Consider the following 19,934-nt stretch of genomic DNA (forward strand, 5'->3'; position numbering starts at 1 on the left):
TCATTAACGTGAATGATTAACGTGCGACCTGCAAGTATAAAAGGGAGCCTTGCAAACATGACAAACACCCTTTTCGTCTTCAGGGACTGTCTGTTTGATATCGCTGGAAAAGTCGGCAAAAAAAAAAAATGAAACGCACGGAGAAGGCTGAAAGCTTCAGGAAGTGTGCGGATCCGTGCCCAAGGTATTTGACGCCGGGTGATTCACACGAACTGTGCGTTCTCTGTCTGGGCAAAGAGCATGCACAGGCGGCTCTTGAGGGAGCTGTCTGTGCAAACTGTGAGCGTTTTGCTTTGAAAACGCTCCGCTCTCGTCTAGCCTTCTTCTCGAGTGAGGAGGGCTCACCATCTGTACCTCGTGGCTCAGGTCCCGCTCGCGCTGAGGCAGAGCGGCGACTCGCGTCATGGGGTTCCCAGAGGGATCTCGCCGATCGTCTTGAGAGGGGTGTTAACCTCTCAGATGATTCGGCGGATGACGAGGGTGAGTTGCAGGTGGATGACGAAGAGGATTTTTCTCCTACTGTTCCTGCAACAGATGCTCTTCAGGACGGGCAGGTGATGGATGAGGAGGAGGTCATTCAGGTGGACCCTGAACCCTCTCAGCCACCCTGCCCCGTGTATGCTGAGCTGCTGGATGTAATGGAACGCGCCACTGACAGGTTGCAACTGCCATGGCGGCGCGTTAGGGGAGAAGTTGTTCGTGGCAGGCTGGACGATCGATTTCTCCCCGGCCATAGACCACCAGCTCAGGCGAGCCTTCCATTTCTTCCTGATCTCCATACTGAGATCGAGAGGGCATGGAAGAACCCATACTCTGCTCGGATCCACCGACATCAGCGGGCTAGTTTCGCTGATGTTGAGGGGATCGGCGAGTATGGGTATGTGTCGATGCCGCCCATTGACGAGACGTTTGCGAACCATCTCGTGTCTGGGCGGGCGTCGACACTGAGTGCTCCAGCCCTGCCATCCAAACCGCTCAAGACCACAGCGCGTTTGAATGGCAGAGCATACACGGCAGCGGGTCAGGCCGGTGCTGCCCTGCACACTATGGCGGTGTTGCAGGCGTACCAGGCCGACCTGCTGGGGGATCTCGACCAGGGGGCAGGGCTGTCCCCTGAGGCGGTGGCTGAGCTGCGCCGCACCACAGATCTTGCTCTCCGGGCCACTAAACAGACTGCCGCTTCGATCGGTCGATCGATGGCGGCAATGGTGGCCACGGAGAGGCATCTGTGGTTGAACCTGGCTGGCATCGGGGAGAAAGAGAAGGCCTTTCTCCTTAATGCCCCGGTTTCGCCCTCTGAACTTTTTGGCACCTCCGTGGAGGCGGTGGTTGGAAAGTTCAGGGAGGCGAAGGCGCGCTCAGCGGCGTTTAAGACCTGTATACCGCTGAGATCCGGATCCGAGCCCAGACAGGCGGGAGAGCCTGGCCCTTCACGACCTGAGGGCCGTAGACAGGGCCAGAGAGCTAGTGTCGCCTCTCGTGCACCCCCTCCATGTAGGAGCAGGTCACAGAGGAGGCGTGACTCCCGCAGGAAAAAGAAGGATCTGAGGGAGGTGATCCAGTACAAACGATCACAGCGTTAGTGATGGATCATCTCCTGGAGGGCTGTTACTATCCTAGCCCTCTCCTCTTTTTCCCGACTCCCCAGGCGTTTCTTACACCAGGCCTGGGGCTAGGTCTAGGATGAGAACAAGGTTCTGATGGCCCGCCTCGGCTTGGTTGGTGAGAGCGCCTCTTTCAGGCATGTAAAGTGATGGCCCCCAGGTTCATAGAGAACTCTCTGACCTTGTTCCCTGTATAGACCTAGGGAGTCATTCTTAGAGGAGCAATGAGGTAAGGTATTGGAACTTCAGGGCCCTGAAGCCCCCCCCCAGCTTGTGGCTAGAACGATTTAGGGAGAAGCTCAAAAAAAGATTTGACTCCCGTGTGAGTAGGTGATGGCCTTCCTGTCATGACATTTTTATGCGTGGTGGGCCACCACTCATTTCTATGTTAGCCTCAGGGCTTTAAGCCGCCTAGGGGTAGAGTAGTTGGTCTTCCTAAAAAAAAAAAAAAAAAAACTTTTTTACTTTAGGTTTAGACTGACGCTGGCGCTTCAGATAGATCTTATGTCCTACCTTTCGGTTTGTGACATTGGTATCCTGAGTACTTCGCTCCCCTGGCAGTAGGTTGAGTGTTTCACAGCCTCTCAATCAAGTAGGCTGTGGCTCCTCCGAGCCCTCAGGTAGATCTATGCTTGTAGGTCGGCCCTAACCCGGGCCGCCTCTGTAGCTGGCCTAGGCTATGTTTGGGATGTTGGAGGCATTTTGCTAAGTATAGCTGCCGCATTTTATTATGTGTAGGCTTCCTCCCCGAGATTTCAGCCTCCTCCCTTAAATGGGAGTTGTTGGCCAAAGCCCGCCCCTTTCACTGCATTCAGGGGTGATAGAGTAATGCAGGGTGGTAGTTGAGGTATGATCCTTCAGGCGGGTCAGGCTGTCTTTCGCTCTGCGATGTGATAGTTTGCCAGACCCTGCCGAACAGAGCTACTTGTTATTAGGCCTCTAGAGCTGGCTCCACTCAGCCCGTTGAGCTGAACCGCTCGGACGATGGGTGAAAGTTGGTTGGCTTGCAAGCAAGCTCCGCTCCCCCAGGCTGGGCACAGGACAAATCCCTGTCACCCTTTGGAGCCACTTGCAGGCCCGCTCCCTGTCTAACATTTCAGGGGCATATGGTGTTACTCCCCCGCTAACGCAGGGTAGTTTTGAGTAATCCATTCTCAGCTCTGTATTATCTACCTCACACCATGATGGCTCCGGTTGAGCAGGGAGTTCTAACTACATTTCATTCCGGTATTTGAACTCCGCTCCCTTGAAGCCAGAGCATTGCCATGAGCTGATGCCCTTGCATTTAGTAGGTAGGCCCTTAAAATGGGGCCTCCACTAGGCAGAGTGGCGTATGTTGTACTCCCCTGCTATGAGGGTATTGCTTTTTGCTGAGTACACTGCCTTTGGCAATGTGATTAGGTACCAGGATGCTGTAAGCGCTGTAGTAACAGTTTTTCTGCCTTGAAGGCTGCACAGTTAGGTAGTAGGCCCCAGCAGGCCTCCTTGACTGGGTAACCCCTAAGATAGGGCTCCTAGGCCAGCTCACCTTTGGTGGTTGGCCCTGGTAGTTTGGGCAGAAGACTCACTACCGAGTAGTAGGTCTTAACAGGCCTCCTCGGAGGTGGGTCACAACATTGTGGAGCATACACTAGGTCAAAACTTTAGGAAAGTTTTTTATTAGTATGGTTCCAGCAGTGTTCATTAAAGTAGCAGAAAGACTCGCTATCAGCTAGTAGGCTCGACCGGGCCTCCCTGTTAGGCGAGTCCCCAGCAGCAGTACACATCCAGCTGATTAGACCGTTTCAGGAAGTAGGCCTCTTCAGGCCTCCCTGAAGATGGGCTCCCACATTTTTTGTGGAGATCAGGTAGTAGGCTTTACTAGGCCTCCCTGAGGGCTGAATCCCTCATACTGTGGTACTAAGTGGCCCTGAGGTTGAACTATCAGGTAGTAGGCCTCATAAGGCCTCCCTGAAGGCAAAGCCCCATAGACAGTCAACTGGACTGCCAGTCTGGCCCACTGTCAGCTGTGGTTTTCAGGTAGTAGGCCTCTCCAGGCCTCCCTGAAAGTAAGCTCCTTCATGTCATGGTTCTCTGGTAGTAGGCCTCATCAGGCCTCCCTGGAGTTGAGTTCCAACATACTTTGAGTTTCCACTTAATGTGGGTTTTCTGGTAATGGGTAGTAGGCCTCTCCAGGCCTCTCTGTAAGTGAACTCCCATGCGCTGTGGTTATCAGGTAGTAGGCCTCACTAGGCCTCCCTGAAGTTGAGCTCCCACATACTGTGGTTATCATGTAGTAGGCCTCTCCAGGCCTCCTTGGAAGGTTAGCTCCCACTTACTGTGTGTTCCACTGAGCATGGTTTTTCAGGTAGTAGGCCTCTCCAGGCCTCTCTGAAAGTGAGCTCTCACGTTTTATGGTTATCAGATAGTAGGCTGCACCAGGCCTCTCTGATGGTGAGCTCCCACATACTGTGGTTGTCAGGTAGTAGGCCTCTCCAGGTCTCCCTGAGTAGTTTCACAGTGGTGCTGGGTTTTGTAAGCTAGTGGCCGCTTACTTTCAGTTTAGCAGACCTTATCAGGCAGCTACCAAAGGTGAGCTTGCGCCCTGGCTCGACTCAAGTTTTTATTCTCTGCTACGGGTTCCCTCCTGGAACCTCTTTATCTTGCTACAGCCTGGTTGCCTACCAGGTAGATCTAATGCTCCCCTCACTGAGGGTCAGTATGAGTATGTGGTCTCCTGAGTCTGATCAGTCGGTCGTAGGCCTCTCATGAGGCCTCCCAGTTAGATCAGTCCTTAGGCCCTCACAGGCCTCCTTAGTGTTTTGAAACACAAACACTGGGTTGATCCGTGGATCGAGTAGAGAAACTCCCCTCGCTGGCAAGGGTTGTAATGCACTATGCTGAGTCATACTCTCCAGGATATCCCGTCTCTGAGATCCGGTCCGAGTGGTTCACTGCCTGCTTCGCAGTCCCTCGGGTTGGATGCCTTCCTAAAGGCAAGTGTCCAGAGGCTCTGTCTTCGGACAGACAGGAAGTGGCCAGACTATAGTGTCTTGTATGGTGACACCAGGTCAGGCCTGCCTGGTGGCATTTCAGGTGGCACGTTCCCCTGAATAGTGACTGGCTGGGGTTCCCTCAGGTTCCCTAGCCACATTCCCTAGAAGGGACCCCTTCTAAGAAGTTGAAGTGTGGTCCTAGGCCCTTGAGCAGGCCCAGGTAGACCTTTCACTAAAACTATGTTTATGGAGGTTTTTCTGTGGTATCATATAGCTTGGGCTATGACCGTAGGGAGTGCTGTCACTGAAAGCCCAGTGTGACCTGAGGGTGAGTGGTTCTAGCGTTTCATTTGAATTTGCTAGTTCTGTCAGTTGTCACTGCCGCTTGGCAGGCACTCCCCTTAGCATGGTGGCGTTGGTATATCGTTCCCCAAAGCGTCATTCTGACGTAGTGTAGAGTTCCCTTTCGAAAGGGAACGTCTCAGGTTACGACTGTAACCTATGTTCCCTGAGAACAGGGAACGAGACACTACGTCTTCCTGCCATGCCTCGGGGCCTGCCTGCAACAGTCCCTTCAGACGATAGGATGTTTGTCATGTTTGCAAGGCTCCCTTTTATACTTGCAGGTCGCACGTTAATCATTCACGTTAATGATTCACGGGCTGTCGCCGGTCATTATGATTGCCGTGATTTGATAGTGATTTCAGACACCTGTCACGCCTGAGGCGTTCCCCAAAGCGTCATTCTGACGTAGTGTCTCGTTCCCTGTTCTCAGGGAACATAGGTTACAGTCGTAACCTGAGACGCTTTTCTTGAATGCACTGTAAGTTATTTTGGCTAAAACTTTCCAGTTGCCAGTTTAATTTAATTTTGAAGAACTCTATTGCAGATTGTTAACGCCAGATTATTAATGCCAAATTAACAAATTCCTATCGACTGGTTTTTAGACTACCTATTTACATCTACTATCAGTGCTTTATTTGTCTTCTTATGTAACAGAGCTGCTGTGAAAGGTCTCTTCATGCTTGTGAAATTATAACGTCAGGATAATTTGTCTTGGATAAGCATAATGAGGCTGTCTGTGTCTTTTGGTGGTGTTACGGGGCTGATGTTAGAGACACTTTCTCCTTTTGGCCCCAAACAGTTCTCAGGTTGCACGGGCTATTCTGTTTCACAAAGCTGGGCACGTTTGTCTGGGTAACTCAAATCATTGGGCCGTGAGCTGTGGAAAAAGACTGAGTCATCCGGCTGCAGATCTTCTCTCCAGCGGAGCTGCGCTCTGGGAAATGGCGTGGACAGCAGTGCAGGATGATACATGCTATGTCAGCCGTACCGTATGTGCTAGACCGTCCACAGCCATGTAGTCGCTTGGCAGGCACCCACATGCAGAAATTCTCACAGTATCAAGCCAAGACATACAGCTTCACCCTCAGAATCCAGTTCTCCTGCATGTTTCTCCGTATCTCTCCAGAAATACAAAAATTTGATTTCTCTGGGTATCTCATGCGTATTCTTAGACTCAACATTTAATATGATAATGAGCATGTAGGGCGCTGTAGGGTACGGTTATGGTTAGTAGCCAGGCTAATGTTACTGGCGAGGAAAGCGCAAGTTCATTATGAAATATATCCAGTTACTCATTAGCTTTAATGGCAGAAAGATTAAGTGGCAAGGGTTTCAAGTTGCTTTTGTAAGTTGTGCAGAAAGATGCTGTATGTGTCTGTTGATTTTTATGTGTCTCTGACCTATAGCAATGGGCCTGACCTGAAAGTCACAGGTATATTCTCCATCTGTAAATGTTAAAAAAGGTTATGCAAATATATCAATTTTGTTGTCAGGCGTGGGCGAGGCTTAAGTGAGTGAGCAAGCACTGCTGCGCGCAATGGAATAATACTGTAGTGCAATAACATTCTGGGAAAATATTTGTTGTTGGACATTGAATTTATCACATGTAGAATTTTAAACCTACATATAAGTGTATGTTTTATATTAGGAGTAACTGCAAATCAAATGTAAGCTAGCTAATACAGCTCTAATTGCTATAGTTCAAATTACTTGCGTATTCCTCTTACCAGTTAACCTGTATAATTTATTTCATTTTAACTTTTTAATTCAGTGCCATGAAGTCCCATTAACTTGCTCCCAGAATAATTGAACATACAAGAGCTTTAACATTAACCCCCTGGAAACATGAGTTTAGAAATACATAACAATTAAGACTTTTAATAAAGTCTTTAAACCAAACGGTGATAATCATGTAGATGTGGCAGTGGGACGTCTATCCTGTAGCCTGGTTATGAAGATGGGTGTCTCTCCGCAGTGAGGTCCATACCAGGTAAGATTTTGGAAGCCTTAGTGATCTGAAACAAAGAAGACGACAGCCAATAGGTGCACAGTAATGTGCTCATGCTTATAATGGGGAGGGAGGGTTGCGAGCCGTTGAGCATATTTACCGAGCAGTAGTGCCACGTATATAGGTCCCCTGTCTAATAGGAGAGTGGTAGTGATTGGAGCAATTTGTCAGCTGACCGCATCAGCTGTTCACAACCTTACCTCCATGGCCTGACTATACTAACGCTGCGCTCGATTTTGATGGTAGCCTATATTTTTATTTATAAAGTTGCATTTTCTGTATACTTTTATTTTTGGACTGATAATAAAGTCCAATAATGGCATGTGTGAGAGTCATTGCATTCCTATTGGTCTGTGTCAGCGTCTGCTCCTGACCAGATTAGTTTCCCAGCATAAATTGCCACAGTGACTGGGCTTGAGCTGTGGTAAATATGCTTTATGAAACCAAAACAAGTGACAATAAATCAGACTAACTTAAAAAAGCCTGGATTATTTGGTAAACGTATTTTATGAACCAGCCCCTTGATAACTAAACTAAACTAAACTAAACTAAACTAAACTAAAAAACACCAGAATAAATTAAATTTAAATTCTTCTACATATTGTGACGAGTCAGCTGCCTCCTCCCTGATTGTCACCGGCACCCCATCCTAAATCGCCGCCCTTCACCAGGCTCCCGACTGGAGTGGGTGTGTGAGGGGAGGGGCGCTGGACGAGTCAGGGCTGGCGGCGTTTGATGGGGCACACCTGAAGGAAATGGAGCCTCATCACCGCCGCTGTTTAAAAGCCCAACGCGCCTCTACTCGGGAGACCGGTCTCTTCCCCGTGCATGCACACTGGTGTCCTCGTGGGTCCAGGAAGGGTGTGTTGAGGGACTCCCGCGCCACCAGAGACGTGAGCTGCCGGACCCGCGATCCGGATGGGAACCGCACCCGTTTACACGGCCGTCGGGCCAGGATGCCGGGCCGTCCATCCCCTGCCAGTGCCACGGCCAACGAGAGTGATGTGTCGCTAGAGGAAGCCACTGCCCCTCGCGCCCCGGACCGAAGAGGGGAACGCGTGCGGCCCCCGGACTCCGCCCCTTGCCTGGACCCTTCCTCCATGAACACTGCCCGACCCACACGAACCCCGCAGCACGACGAGGACACCAGATTCCCTGTTTATTTTGGAAACTCTTCTGATTTCTGTTAATAAAAGCCTCTCCGAGGCCTGACGCCACGCCCACTGTGTCTGTCTTGTGCTCCTCCCATCACAATATATAATTTAATTTAAAATAATATTTATTTTTGTAAATAACTGGTCGTTTTGGAGACTGCTGAAGTTAGGTTGTCACTTACTGTATGGAGATGCTCCGATCTGTGGCATGTTGCCGACAAGACCAGACATCAAACTTTCATTGTTTAACTTGCACAATGCTGCATTTGTTTACAGGTCTCTGTGTTGCTGTCCTGCTTTCGGGAAGCAAACCTGCGGTATCATGTTCTGCAGGTTTTAAGAAGTCAATCTTTTTGAAGAAAAATATCTTTTCTCCAATCTCCTCGAGATTCTGTTTTGTCTGCATTTTTTTACTGTGTTGCTTCTTGTCCATCTTATGTGTTTATCTCATGTCTGGTAAATGGAGGATTCAGCCAACACGGATATTACTCATTGGCGATCCGGATTGCGGTTGGTCAACTTATTCTAAAGTTAAACGTTAAGCATCCGTCCATCTCCTCCAACTCAAACGCAGCTGCATTTCATTCCATTATGTGTTTACTTCCAGTTATTCATGAGACAGACAGATCCCCCGTTCATCAGGCCTGATAATCTGTGGAAGAGATGGGGGTTGGGTCTGTGCCCATACTCATCTGTCACACTTTATATGGATGGCGTGACCTACATGTCATCCCCACAGCCACCTCTGCTCTCCAGGTCAGGGGGATTCCGGACAATATCTGACCCTTTTTTCACAACACGCCTCTCTTCACCCACTCAGTCTGTCCAGTTTCTCCCTCCCACTAGTCACTTGGCATTTAGTAGTAAGGCACAGGAAGTCAGTTGGATTTTTACTGTCTTTTGAAGCCCAAGGCCACACATGGTTTTAGTCTCTCAAGACTTTAGAAGCTTAATTCACCTGACCTAAATATATAGTAAGAGCAGATGCAACACAGAATCAGGCTTCTGGTGTAAACAGATGTGCTGTGGAATATTAATTCACCTTCACAAGTGTATATAAATAAGACTGGTTGCTTTGTGTCATGTTAAAATGCTCTCCTTATATGGAGTTCTAAATGAACGTTTGGGAGAAGCTTGTTTGTATATTGATCTGTCATAACACAAGGTTGTTTAACTTTCTGTACTCCTGTGATAATTTATCTAGCATTTAATTCACAATTTACTGGATTTCAGTTCGTTACTAAACTGTGTGTTTTTGTTTTGTTTGGTTTTGCTTTGCTTTGTATAATTTTACTTTTTTTTTTTTTTTTTTGATTTTCGCTTTTGCTTTTACTTTGTATTGTATGGAGCCCGAAAAGTCACTTGTAGGAGAGAAAACCGTACTGACAGTTTTGCAATCCGACCCCTCCGTTTATAAACCGTACTTACAAATTCTTAAACTGTTCACTCGGTTTAACAAATTGTGCCTGCAGATTAATAAACCGTACCCACGAATTTCCAATCTGTGCGCTCAGATTTTGTAAACTGTACCTTCGGTTTTTGAGTCCGTACCCACAGATTCATAATCTGCGCACACGCTTTCACAGTCTGTTCCCTCTGATTTGTAAACTCACAGATTTGTGGCCCCGCCCCCTTTGTTTATTAAACATTATTTTTAATAGTAGTCTGAGACCATGATCCGCACACACAAAATAGTCTTCTTTTTATCGTTTATTTTACATTAATCACAAGAGCCTAAAATGAACACTTAAAATAAGAATAGAAAATTATTTTAACATTTATATTCGATTTTCAGCATGATGATCTCTTGTTTTGTGTTTTTATTTCTTTAGGAGAGGAAAAAAGTACAGTATTATCCTGAGAACACAGCTGTCTGTCAAAGTCCATGCCTGCATAGGTGAGTAACAAGATGCCGTTGCTCTTCAAATAAACTATAAATGGTGAGAAAAACATGTTGTACTCAATCTTCACCCTTTAAAATGTCTGGCTCAGTCAGCAGATTCTGGCTGCATTAGATTGTTTAGGAATTATTTTCTCTTTTGTTGCTTGTTGAATGACAGATGTGTAAATTATACGTTTAGTTTTAAAAACACTCACAAATATGCCATTGTAACATCTTCCTGCCAGAATATATATATATATATATATATAGTTATAGTTACTGTATAATTCTTCACAATCTCGTTGTTTATCTTATGTCCGTGAACCCTGTTGACAGAATCAGGCTTCATTACCTCTGTAAGCCTTATCCCAGATTAACATCTGTGTCAGTGTGTGGAAGCAGGACGGCTATGGCTATCTCTGTATCACGAAGGATTAAGTGTCACAGACAGCACCCTCAAAACCCATTAAGCATATAAACCATGCCGTTTCTTTGGAAGTGTAGTATTCATGTAACTAACTTCAGAGGCTTATGTTACCCATGGGACTCTTAGTCTCAGACAGCACACCCACAAAACATACAGTATATGGACAGTCTGATGCTCACTGGACATAAAAATGGCTTTTACCAGTGTGCTTGGAAGTTATGTTTTACAAGTTACCAGGCTGCCACAATAGCTGGGTTTCCATCTGTTGTGTTTTTTTTATTTATTTTTTTATTTTATTTTAGAATATCACAAAATTTGTGATATTCCAATAATGGTGTGATGTCTCAGTATCCCATTGTATGCTACTGTTGTGTGTTGATTAATTTGTGGAGTTAAAAACTGTATAATTTTATAGCTGAATTTTTTTTATGCAGAAAACTTACAAAATGTAAATGAAAAAAAGATATATATATATATATATATATATATATATATATATATTTAGTCATTTAGCAGACTTACAAATGATATATACAAGTGCTATAACAAGTCCCAGTTAACTTAACGTAGTACACGTTATTTTTATTTTTTTTTGTTTAAATAAAAAGAAAACGTAGAATAGAAAATAATAGAGCAAGCTAGTGTTAGGCCTTTTTTGCTTTTGTTAATTGTATAATAATTAAAAAGAAAACATAGAATACAAAAAGATTAAAAAAGCTAGTGTTAGTTTTTTTTTTAACAAAAACAATCAATAAATGAGTGCAAGTCTAAAAGGGATGATTTTTATTATTTTTCAAAGAATAGAATTAGAATATAAAGTGCTAGAGTTAGAGGATCAAATAAAATATGTGTTTTTTTAGCCGATTCCTGAAGATGCTCGGATTGAGTTGTGCAGGTCATTTCACCAGAAGGGAACATTTCATTTAAAAGTCTGTTAAAGTGATTTTGTGCTTCACAATAAAACAACGTTCACTTGCAGAACACAAGCTTCTAGATTGCACATAAGTCTGAAGTAATGAATTTGGGTAAAGGGGTGCCAGTGCAAATTGATAAACAGAGGTGTGATGTGCATTTTTTTTGGCTCATTAGAAAATAGTAATGGTGCTTCCTTGTTTTGGATTAAGGTTTGATAGAACTTGCTGGAAGACATGCCAAGAGAGCATTGCAATTGTCCAACTAGATAGATACAGTAGATATATAGATAGTTTTGTTACAGTATTTATTAATCTATTAATCTTTGTTAACTTTGTCAACTGTTGTACTTTTGTTTAATTTAATTTTAATTTCTGTTTAACTATGAACTGAGATTAACAAATGCTTTACAATAATTTTTCATTTTTAGTTCATGTTAACTAATGTAGTTAGTTAACAAATGGAATGTAGTCATTTAAGTAATGGAATGTAGTATTAATGTACAACCCGAATTCCGGAAAAGTTGGGACGTTTTTTAAATTTTAATAAAATGAAAACTAAAGGAATTTCAAATCACATGAGCCAATATTTTATTCACAATAGAACATAGATAACGTAGCAAATGTTTAAACTGAGAAATTTTACACTTTTATCCACTTAATTAGCTCATTTAAAATTTAATGCCTGCTACAGTTCTCAAAAAAGTTAGCACGGGGGCAACAAATGGCTAAAAAAGCAAGCAGTTTTGAAAAGATTCAGCTGGGAGAACATCTAGTGATTAATTAAGTTAATTGATATCAGGTCTGTAACATGATTAGCTATAAAAGCTTTGTCTTAGAGAAGCAGAGTCTCTCAGAAGTAAAGATGGGCAGAGGCTCTCCAATCTGTGAAAGACTGCGTAAAAAAATTGTGGAAAACTTTAAAAACAATGTTCCTCAACGTCAAATTGCAAAGGCTTTGCAAATCTCATCATCTACAGTGCATAACATCATCAAAAGATTCAGAGAAACTGGAGAAATCTCTGTGCGTAAGGGACAAGGCCGGAGACCTTTATTGGATGCCCGTGGTCTTCGGGCTCTCAGACGACACTGCATCACTCATCGGCATGATTGTGTCAATGACATTACTAAATGGGCCCAGGAATACTTTCAGAAACCACTGTCGGTAAACACAATCCGCCGTGCCATCAGCAGATGCCAACTAAAGCTCTATCATGCAAAAAGGAAGCCATATATGAACATGGTCCAGAAGCGCCGTCGTGTCCTGTGGGCCAAGGCTCATTTAAAATGGACTATTTCAAAGTGGAATAGTGTTTTATGGTCAGACGAGTCCAAATTTGACATTCTTGTTGGAAATCACGGACGCCGTGTCCTCCGGGCTAAAGAGGAGGGAGACCTTCCAGCATGTTATCAGCGTTCAGTTCAAAAGCCAGCATCTCTGATGGTATGGGGGTGCATAAGTGCATACGGTATGGGCAGTTTACATGTTTTGGAAGGCTCTGTGAATGCTGAAAGGTATATAAAGGTTTTAGAGCAACATATGCTTCCCTCCAAACAACGTCTATTTCAGGGAAGGCCTTGTTTATTTCAGCAGGACAATGCAAAACCACATACTGCAGCTATAACAACAGCATGGCTTCGTTGTAGAAGAGTCCGGGTGCTAACCTGGCCTGCCTGCAGTCCAGATCTTTCACCTATAAAGAACATTTGGCGCATCATTAAACGAAAAATACGTCAAAGACGACCACGAACTCTTCAGCAGCTGGAAATCTATATAAGGCAAGAATGGGACCAAATTCCAACAGCAAAACTCCAGCAACTCATAGCCTCAATGCCCAGACGTCTTCAAACTGTTTTGAAAAGAAAAGGAGATGCTACACCATGGTAAACATGCCCCGTCCCAACTATTCTGAGACCTGTAGCAGAAATCAAAATTGAAATGAGCTCATTTTGTGCATAAAATTGTAAACTTTCTCAGTTTAAACATTTGCTATGTTATCTATGTTCTATTGTGAATAAAATATTGGCTCATGTGATTTGAAAGTCTTTTAGTTTTCATTTTATTAAAATTTAAAAAACGTCCCAACTTTTCCGGAATTCGGGTTGTAGTAATGTTATCAAATGGAACCTTATTTTAAAGTATTACTGAAATTCTGAACTCAAATTTTATGACATTTAAAAAGTTCAACATTTTGTTTTAAGATACTAGCACACCTTTATTTTAAACTTTTAAAATGATCTGATTTCATATTTACCCACCCTTAAACATCCTCTACAACTGCGGTTGGCTGCTTTACAAGTTAGTCAGCTGGCTTTTTCAAGTCTAAACGGGCGGTTTTTGGCTGAAATAAAGCGCAATGTGGACCAGACTTCATGCCGACAGTCAAACGTTTAAGTGATTCACTGCCGTTGTCTACAGGAACTGGTAGTCGGTGTTTAAGACAAGTGTGTGTCTGTGGCGTGCTGCACTGCAGCCAAGCACACGTGGCTCATACGGTTTTCCCTCTCCAGACTGCAGGGGAAAATATATCCGTCAGCCTGCAAAAGCCATTAAGCTTAGAACTGTCAGATTTTAATTTGTACGTTTCGCAAAAGTGTTATTTAAGGGTACCAAGGACAAAAATTGCCCCATGAAAGAAGTGCAGTTATCTCTCACGGTCAGCTCAATTTGCCAATCCTGCGTGCCTGATGGATTGCAGCACCATTTGGAAACTCCAAAGCTGTTCTGCTAGGGGTGTTTTGGTCCAAAAATAAAGTTGCTGAAACTCCTGGCAAGGTCTGAGAATTTGTTGAGAGAGATTTTACGAACCAGACTTGCTCAGACACCTGCCCCAGAGTCATTTTGCCTTTCGTTCTATGCAATTTGTGAACCATGAAAGAGGGCAGCAGCTTAGCACAAGTTCCTCTTGTAGCAAACCCTTTCGAGAAGCTTCCTATCAACTGCTCTGAGCGTTTGCTTGTTGATTTGTCTTGATAACGTGCTTTGAATTACTACGTTGTTTGTCTCTGTGGAATCAATGTTCCGTATCTATGATTTAAACCCGTATGGAAAGAGCAGCTTGATAAGAGAACCACTATGCTCTGCAGATGTTGCCTTGCCTCCCTTGTTGAATATTTTCCTGCCATTCTATCCTCTGTCCCGGGACCTGTCCTAAACCACGCTGCATTCCTTGTAGCAATGATGGGATCGCTTTTCTGACCAGCTGTGTGCTTGTGTTATTGAAGGCCTATTTGGGTCAAAGGTGGGTCCTGTGTGGGGGAGGTAAGGGCTGGGTAAGACTCTCTCTCGCTCTCTAAGCGGATGACCCAAGATGACAGCTGCTGCTCTTCAGGCTTAATGTGTCTCTCAGTTTTTGTGTTAATGAAAGAGTAGGACGACTATTTTAAATTTGAGTTTTGTTGTATATTTGCAGTTTTCATTTTATTTTTAGTTTGTTTAAGTGACATTTTGTGATTTTTTTTTTTCTTTTAATTCATTTTTTCATTTTGTTTAATTATGCTTCATTTTTATTTCAGTTTTTTATTTAATTTTAGTACTTAAACCTATTTTATTTCAGTTAGTTGCCAATGCAATATTTCATATTTTAATTGTTTATTTAATTTAATTTATTGTTTTAGGACATTTTTAAAAATAGTTTTAGATTTGGTTAACAATAACAATAGTGATTAATGTTTATAAAATATTTAAAAAATCATGCTTTGTGGTTAACATTGTTTTTGAATGTTTTAACTTCCGAATTTATCAGCCACTTTTTACTGACTATTGTCTTTTTGAAGCAGTGTTTACTTAATTGAAAATTTGTTTTCATTTATTAATTATTTATAATTATTAATCCACATTAATGTTGAAATAGTTTAAACCTGAACGTATTCAAATCATATTAGATTTTGTTGTTGCACTGAAATTGGGAATTTCACTTTTGGATTTAAATTTGGTATGGTAGACTAATGTAAACACCTGATGCATATTGCGTTCAAAATAAATTCAAAGATTAAATTAATCCATTTGGCATGATTTTTACACATTCTTTATCAAAGAACTAGTATGCACCGAGGCGGTGCTAAAATAAGTCCTGAAACAATTTTGGAAGTTTTCTTCCAATTACGGCCTTATATTTGTCACTGCATTTGAACTTTAAGAGTTAAAACCAATTTTAATTCATTTTTTATTTTAATCAAGTTGATGAATGCAGGTTTTATGTGATGTCAGTCATGTATTGTTAATTATGTTTCATCATAATTTGTGCCAAATTATTTGATCCAGATAGAAGACCAATTTTACCCAATACACAGCATTTTTTTTTGGTCAAATGAAGAACTAATCTAATCCAGCTCTTTCCAGGAAAAATAAAAAATAAAAATCCAAAGTGTCTATGGCAAACATTTATTTGTAACAGTAATTTTATGTATGGGTAGATGCATGTATTTCCCATAAGCATTGCCCATCTTCAGTGACGTGTGGCCATGCTTTTGATCGCTCATTCCAGGCCCTTTATCTTGAGTTTAATGAAAGGAATGAACTCAAAACCACTTTGCTGCTGCTATTCATAGCAGGACTTTACACAGCACACTGTCATAAATCAACTTCCCAGAGTAGGCTGTCAACAGACCTGATGACACAACGCCATGAGACCTATTTTCTTGCACTTGTCTGGGCTCATTAGCAAAACCTTTGCACTTGTGCATTTAAGCCTGATTTATATTTTCCATGTCCATGCTGACCGCTTCATTAAATGACAGGAGTGTTTTGCTACTGCTGTGCCCAGTATGGGCTCTATGACCTCAATGTTTTGACTGTCTATCATTATTATTATTATGGGAAGTTACATGGGTCAACTGTAATCGTGAGTCTAATGGGTTCTTGACCAGGGGTTTTTAAAAAGTTTTGGTGCCAAGGACCCCCTAATGTATAGGGCATCCCTTGTGAGTGGTCCCATTCTGAAAATGTAAAGACAGTTGTAAGTTTTTGGCCTCTGGTGTGATGAAAATATGTTCCTGGTTTTCATCATTACTCTTTTTGTGTAAGCTGGATACAGATGTTGAAAAAGGTGTCCAGGGTCTATGTTCTTTCAATTAGTGATTATGTAACAGTCAAACGCTGCTAATACACTCATCACACCCATAATTTCACCAATAAAAAGCTCTGGCCACATTTGATTTGAGTTAGCAGCCTGGCATCTGTGGCTCCGTTCCAGTTTATTGTGCCTCATGTTAAAATGAAGAATCTTGACATTGGTACTTCTGAAGCGGGAAAAGATGAACTTTGACTGGAATGTTTCCTGTGGGAAATGCCATGGTAAAACGAACACAACTGTAAAGTCTGTCTTTCTAATTAATAAAATCTGAAACTACTGTGGAGTGACAGTCAGCATCTTGATAATCCATTAGAGAAGATTTGACTTTGAATTTTAATTATACCCTCTGATAACAGTGTCTTTTTGGGTATTATGCAAATCATCTCAAATGCACTCATTAAATATGTGTTTAATGAGATTTGCATGGCACAGTTCGCGTACTGGCAGTTTGTTTCCGTTGCAGCAGACTACTGTGATCTAGCACACTTTACTAGGACTGTATAGCACCTAAATCGGCTTTTCAAAATGTACTTTAAAGTCTATTTGAAATTAAATTCCTTTTGTCACCTGCTTTTTTTTCAGGTGATAATAGAATGATAACTGTTATGATAACCTTTTGTAGCATCTCCCCCAACAGGTGATAACATTATGCTTATTGTATGCATATGTTGCATTTACTTCATCTGCCATTTTTAAAATGGAAAATTTGCTGAAAATGTACTTTTTTCTTAGGCTATTTCAGTGCATTTGATTGAACTGGATTGTGTGTGGTTAGTGCCGAAATACTGCACAAAAAAAGTGTCTTAGAGTTTAGTGAACAGCACTTCGCAACCGATGAAAATGGTTATTTACCTTTTTTTTCCAAATTGCAACCATATGATCATCCAAATTTAAACAGGACTTCCTGAATGTGGTGACTTGAAAGTCCAAGTGTTAACATCAGAGGAAGTTGCATATAAATAAGCTGTTTATTCATAAACATGAATGATGAGTCTTTTAGGCTCTTATATGCAATGCCTGTCATTTAGCGCGTTTGCGGAGAACCTCAGCGGTCAATGGGAATGAGATTTAGCGGTGTGGTAATGTATACAACATAGCTCATGGTTGCAGCAGCAGTCGTGAAAAGCACCAATCACCATCAGATGGCTAATTTTCAGAGCCCAGAAACCCCCGTGCTGCCTGCGAGTAAACCGTGGCTTTCCGACGGGGCATAATCCAGATGCCTTAATCACAGTCATTTACTCGCACAAACATTTGGCTGCAGAGGAGATGCTTTTGTTGGGATGATGGAAAGCTTGAGCTCTTGTGCACTTGGTTTTTTTCTGCCGGATGAGCTAATGGTTTATTAAGGTTTGCAGGCTCGGTGTAGATCTTGACGCTGATTTGCCATAATCAACGTGTCTGGGAGTCAGGGCATTATAATGTGAAAACGAGGCCAGACTCCTGATTAAACTCAACGATGCCAACGTGTGGTCCCAATAAAACTGGTCTCCGTTTATTACCATTAGCCCTCACTGCAAATAAAGACATAATGAATTTTCAAACATGTGAAATAAATCTGAGGTAATGGTCTCGCACTGGGTTCTGGGGGCATTAGTAACAAGCAGAACCCTAAACAGACCTGATTGTGAGGTGACTTGAGCGGGAAATTTTCACTAGCAACTTGCCCCAATCCCCACCCAAGAGTAATATTTAAAAGCACATTGCGGTTATGGCCAAATTATAGACATACAAGTCAGTGGAGGTTGGAATTGTTTCCTGGGTTTTGTGAGCTTCCAGAGTAAATTACTAAATTAGGTCTGGGTTTTGTATAATGTACAGAATACAGTGGAGTAAGTGCTTCTTTAGCCATAGAATGCACCATGCCTAGTATGATACAGTACATGGGTGCATTACTGTCTAAACGATGTGTGTTTTTTTTTTCTCAATGGTTGATGTCAATATTTAGAGAGGTAAATTTAGATATTCTATGTTTTCAGTTAATAAAATATAAAGTTAATAAATGAGACACAAATAAATTGTTTACACCAAAATTAAAAGGTGCAAACTATATTTTAGTATAATTTTTAACGTTTTTATGCTTGTATAATATACAATATGTCTGTCTGTCTCTATTTGGCCATATTTGTAGCATTAACTATCATATATCTGTTTCAATTTTTATTATGTTTTGTTTCTTCTTATTTATTTATTTATTTATATATTTTTTAAACATAATTATAGTTTTGATGGTTTTGTTTTGTTTGCACCATTATTTTTTGCTTAATTATGTTTTTTATGTGTATATGTTTTTTTGTTTTGTTTTGTGCCATTACGTTTGTTTTGTTTTGTTTTGGGGATTTGCAAGATTCTTTTGATCAATCGAATTCTTAAACAACACAACACAGACATGCTATAAAAAGCCACAAATAATTGTAGTGAATTCCTCCTTCTGTTAACAATGAAACATTACAATTATTTTATCAGCACTTACGTCTTTCATACAGTTACAGTTATTGCACCAAATGAGATCACGTCATCCGCCCACTCTTTGTTCACGTCCCCAAATGACCATCACTCTATACTCTTTCAGAACTTCTGCTTTTTTACTGTGGACACATACTGTGGTCAGTCAGGACAGGCTGATGTTCAAGAAATGACCCATGAACATCATAGAGTAACAGCCTAACCTACAACTGACAAGCTCTTATAGATTTTTGTCTCTTTAAATGAGCTGTTGTGGAAATAACTGCTTTCACTTTGAGTTGTGATTTATAATCCTTTAAAACTTTACATGATGAATGTGTCGCTTTTGGCTTATTTTTTGACACTTTGAAACACTCTTAAAGAAAACAATTGTGTGTGTGAGCAGACTCTCAGAGTTGTAAATTTTCAGTAATTCCTAGTGCTTTTCCAAGCAGTAAACAATGTTAGAGCAGGAAAAATCGGCACAATCTAAAGACCTAAACTGAGTTCACCATTCTTGGATCAGTCGTTGCCCTAACTGTTTTTTAATTACGTTGCATTGCTCTGTTTAGTTTTCCTTTGCTATTTTAATTTTTGGTTTTTCTTTCCAGAATTGTCATATAAGTATGGTTGTGTTGAGTCTTGAGTATGTGTTTGAGATGGTAGATTAAAATTGTGAAAACACCTGAAAAATTTGTCTTCAAGTGTAATTTTTTCCAGGAATCAGGCCTTATTAGTCTTAGCACTCAAATGAAGTTCCTAGGCCTTGAATTCTTCTTCTTTTTTTTTTGAATTGAAAAAAACGTGTTCCATATCTTTTCCCAATGTTCTCCTCAAAACGATGTGCAAATATACAGCAGATAGCTGTCCACAGTTTAAAATCTGCAGGAAACAGTAGTCACCATGGACAGATGTCTTCTGGGGTCATTATCAGCTATAAATTCTGTGGTAATGTTTCCACTCACCAGATGTTAAAGCATGAGAGATAATGAAAGGCATTCATGTCCAATCTTTCACAAACTTTCCTTATCGTAGTCAGATTAATATCCTTGGCATTGTCAATTGCATATAAGTAAAATACACTTGTCAAATACACTTCAAGTAAAGA

General features: G+C 42.0%; 1 protein-coding gene across 3 annotated transcripts in view; it reads left to right on the plus strand.

The window, feature by feature from the left end:
- fhod3b (formin homology 2 domain containing 3b) overlaps positions 1–19,934 on the plus strand; it is a 192,523-nt gene that overhangs the window by 35,064 nt on the left and 137,525 nt on the right. For all 3 annotated transcript variants that reach the window (XM_059567514.1, XM_059567515.1, XM_059567516.1), the window contains exon 3: positions 9,919–9,983. In XM_059567514.1, coding sequence (XP_059423497.1) covers positions 9,919–9,983 — 65 coding nt within the window. The remainder of the gene's footprint in view (positions 1–9,918; positions 9,984–19,934) is intronic.

The sequence above is a fragment of the Carassius carassius genome, chromosome 15 (genome assembly GCF_963082965.1).
Source record: "Carassius carassius chromosome 15, fCarCar2.1, whole genome shotgun sequence".
NCBI classification, from domain to species: domain Eukaryota; kingdom Metazoa; phylum Chordata; class Actinopteri; order Cypriniformes; family Cyprinidae; genus Carassius; species Carassius carassius.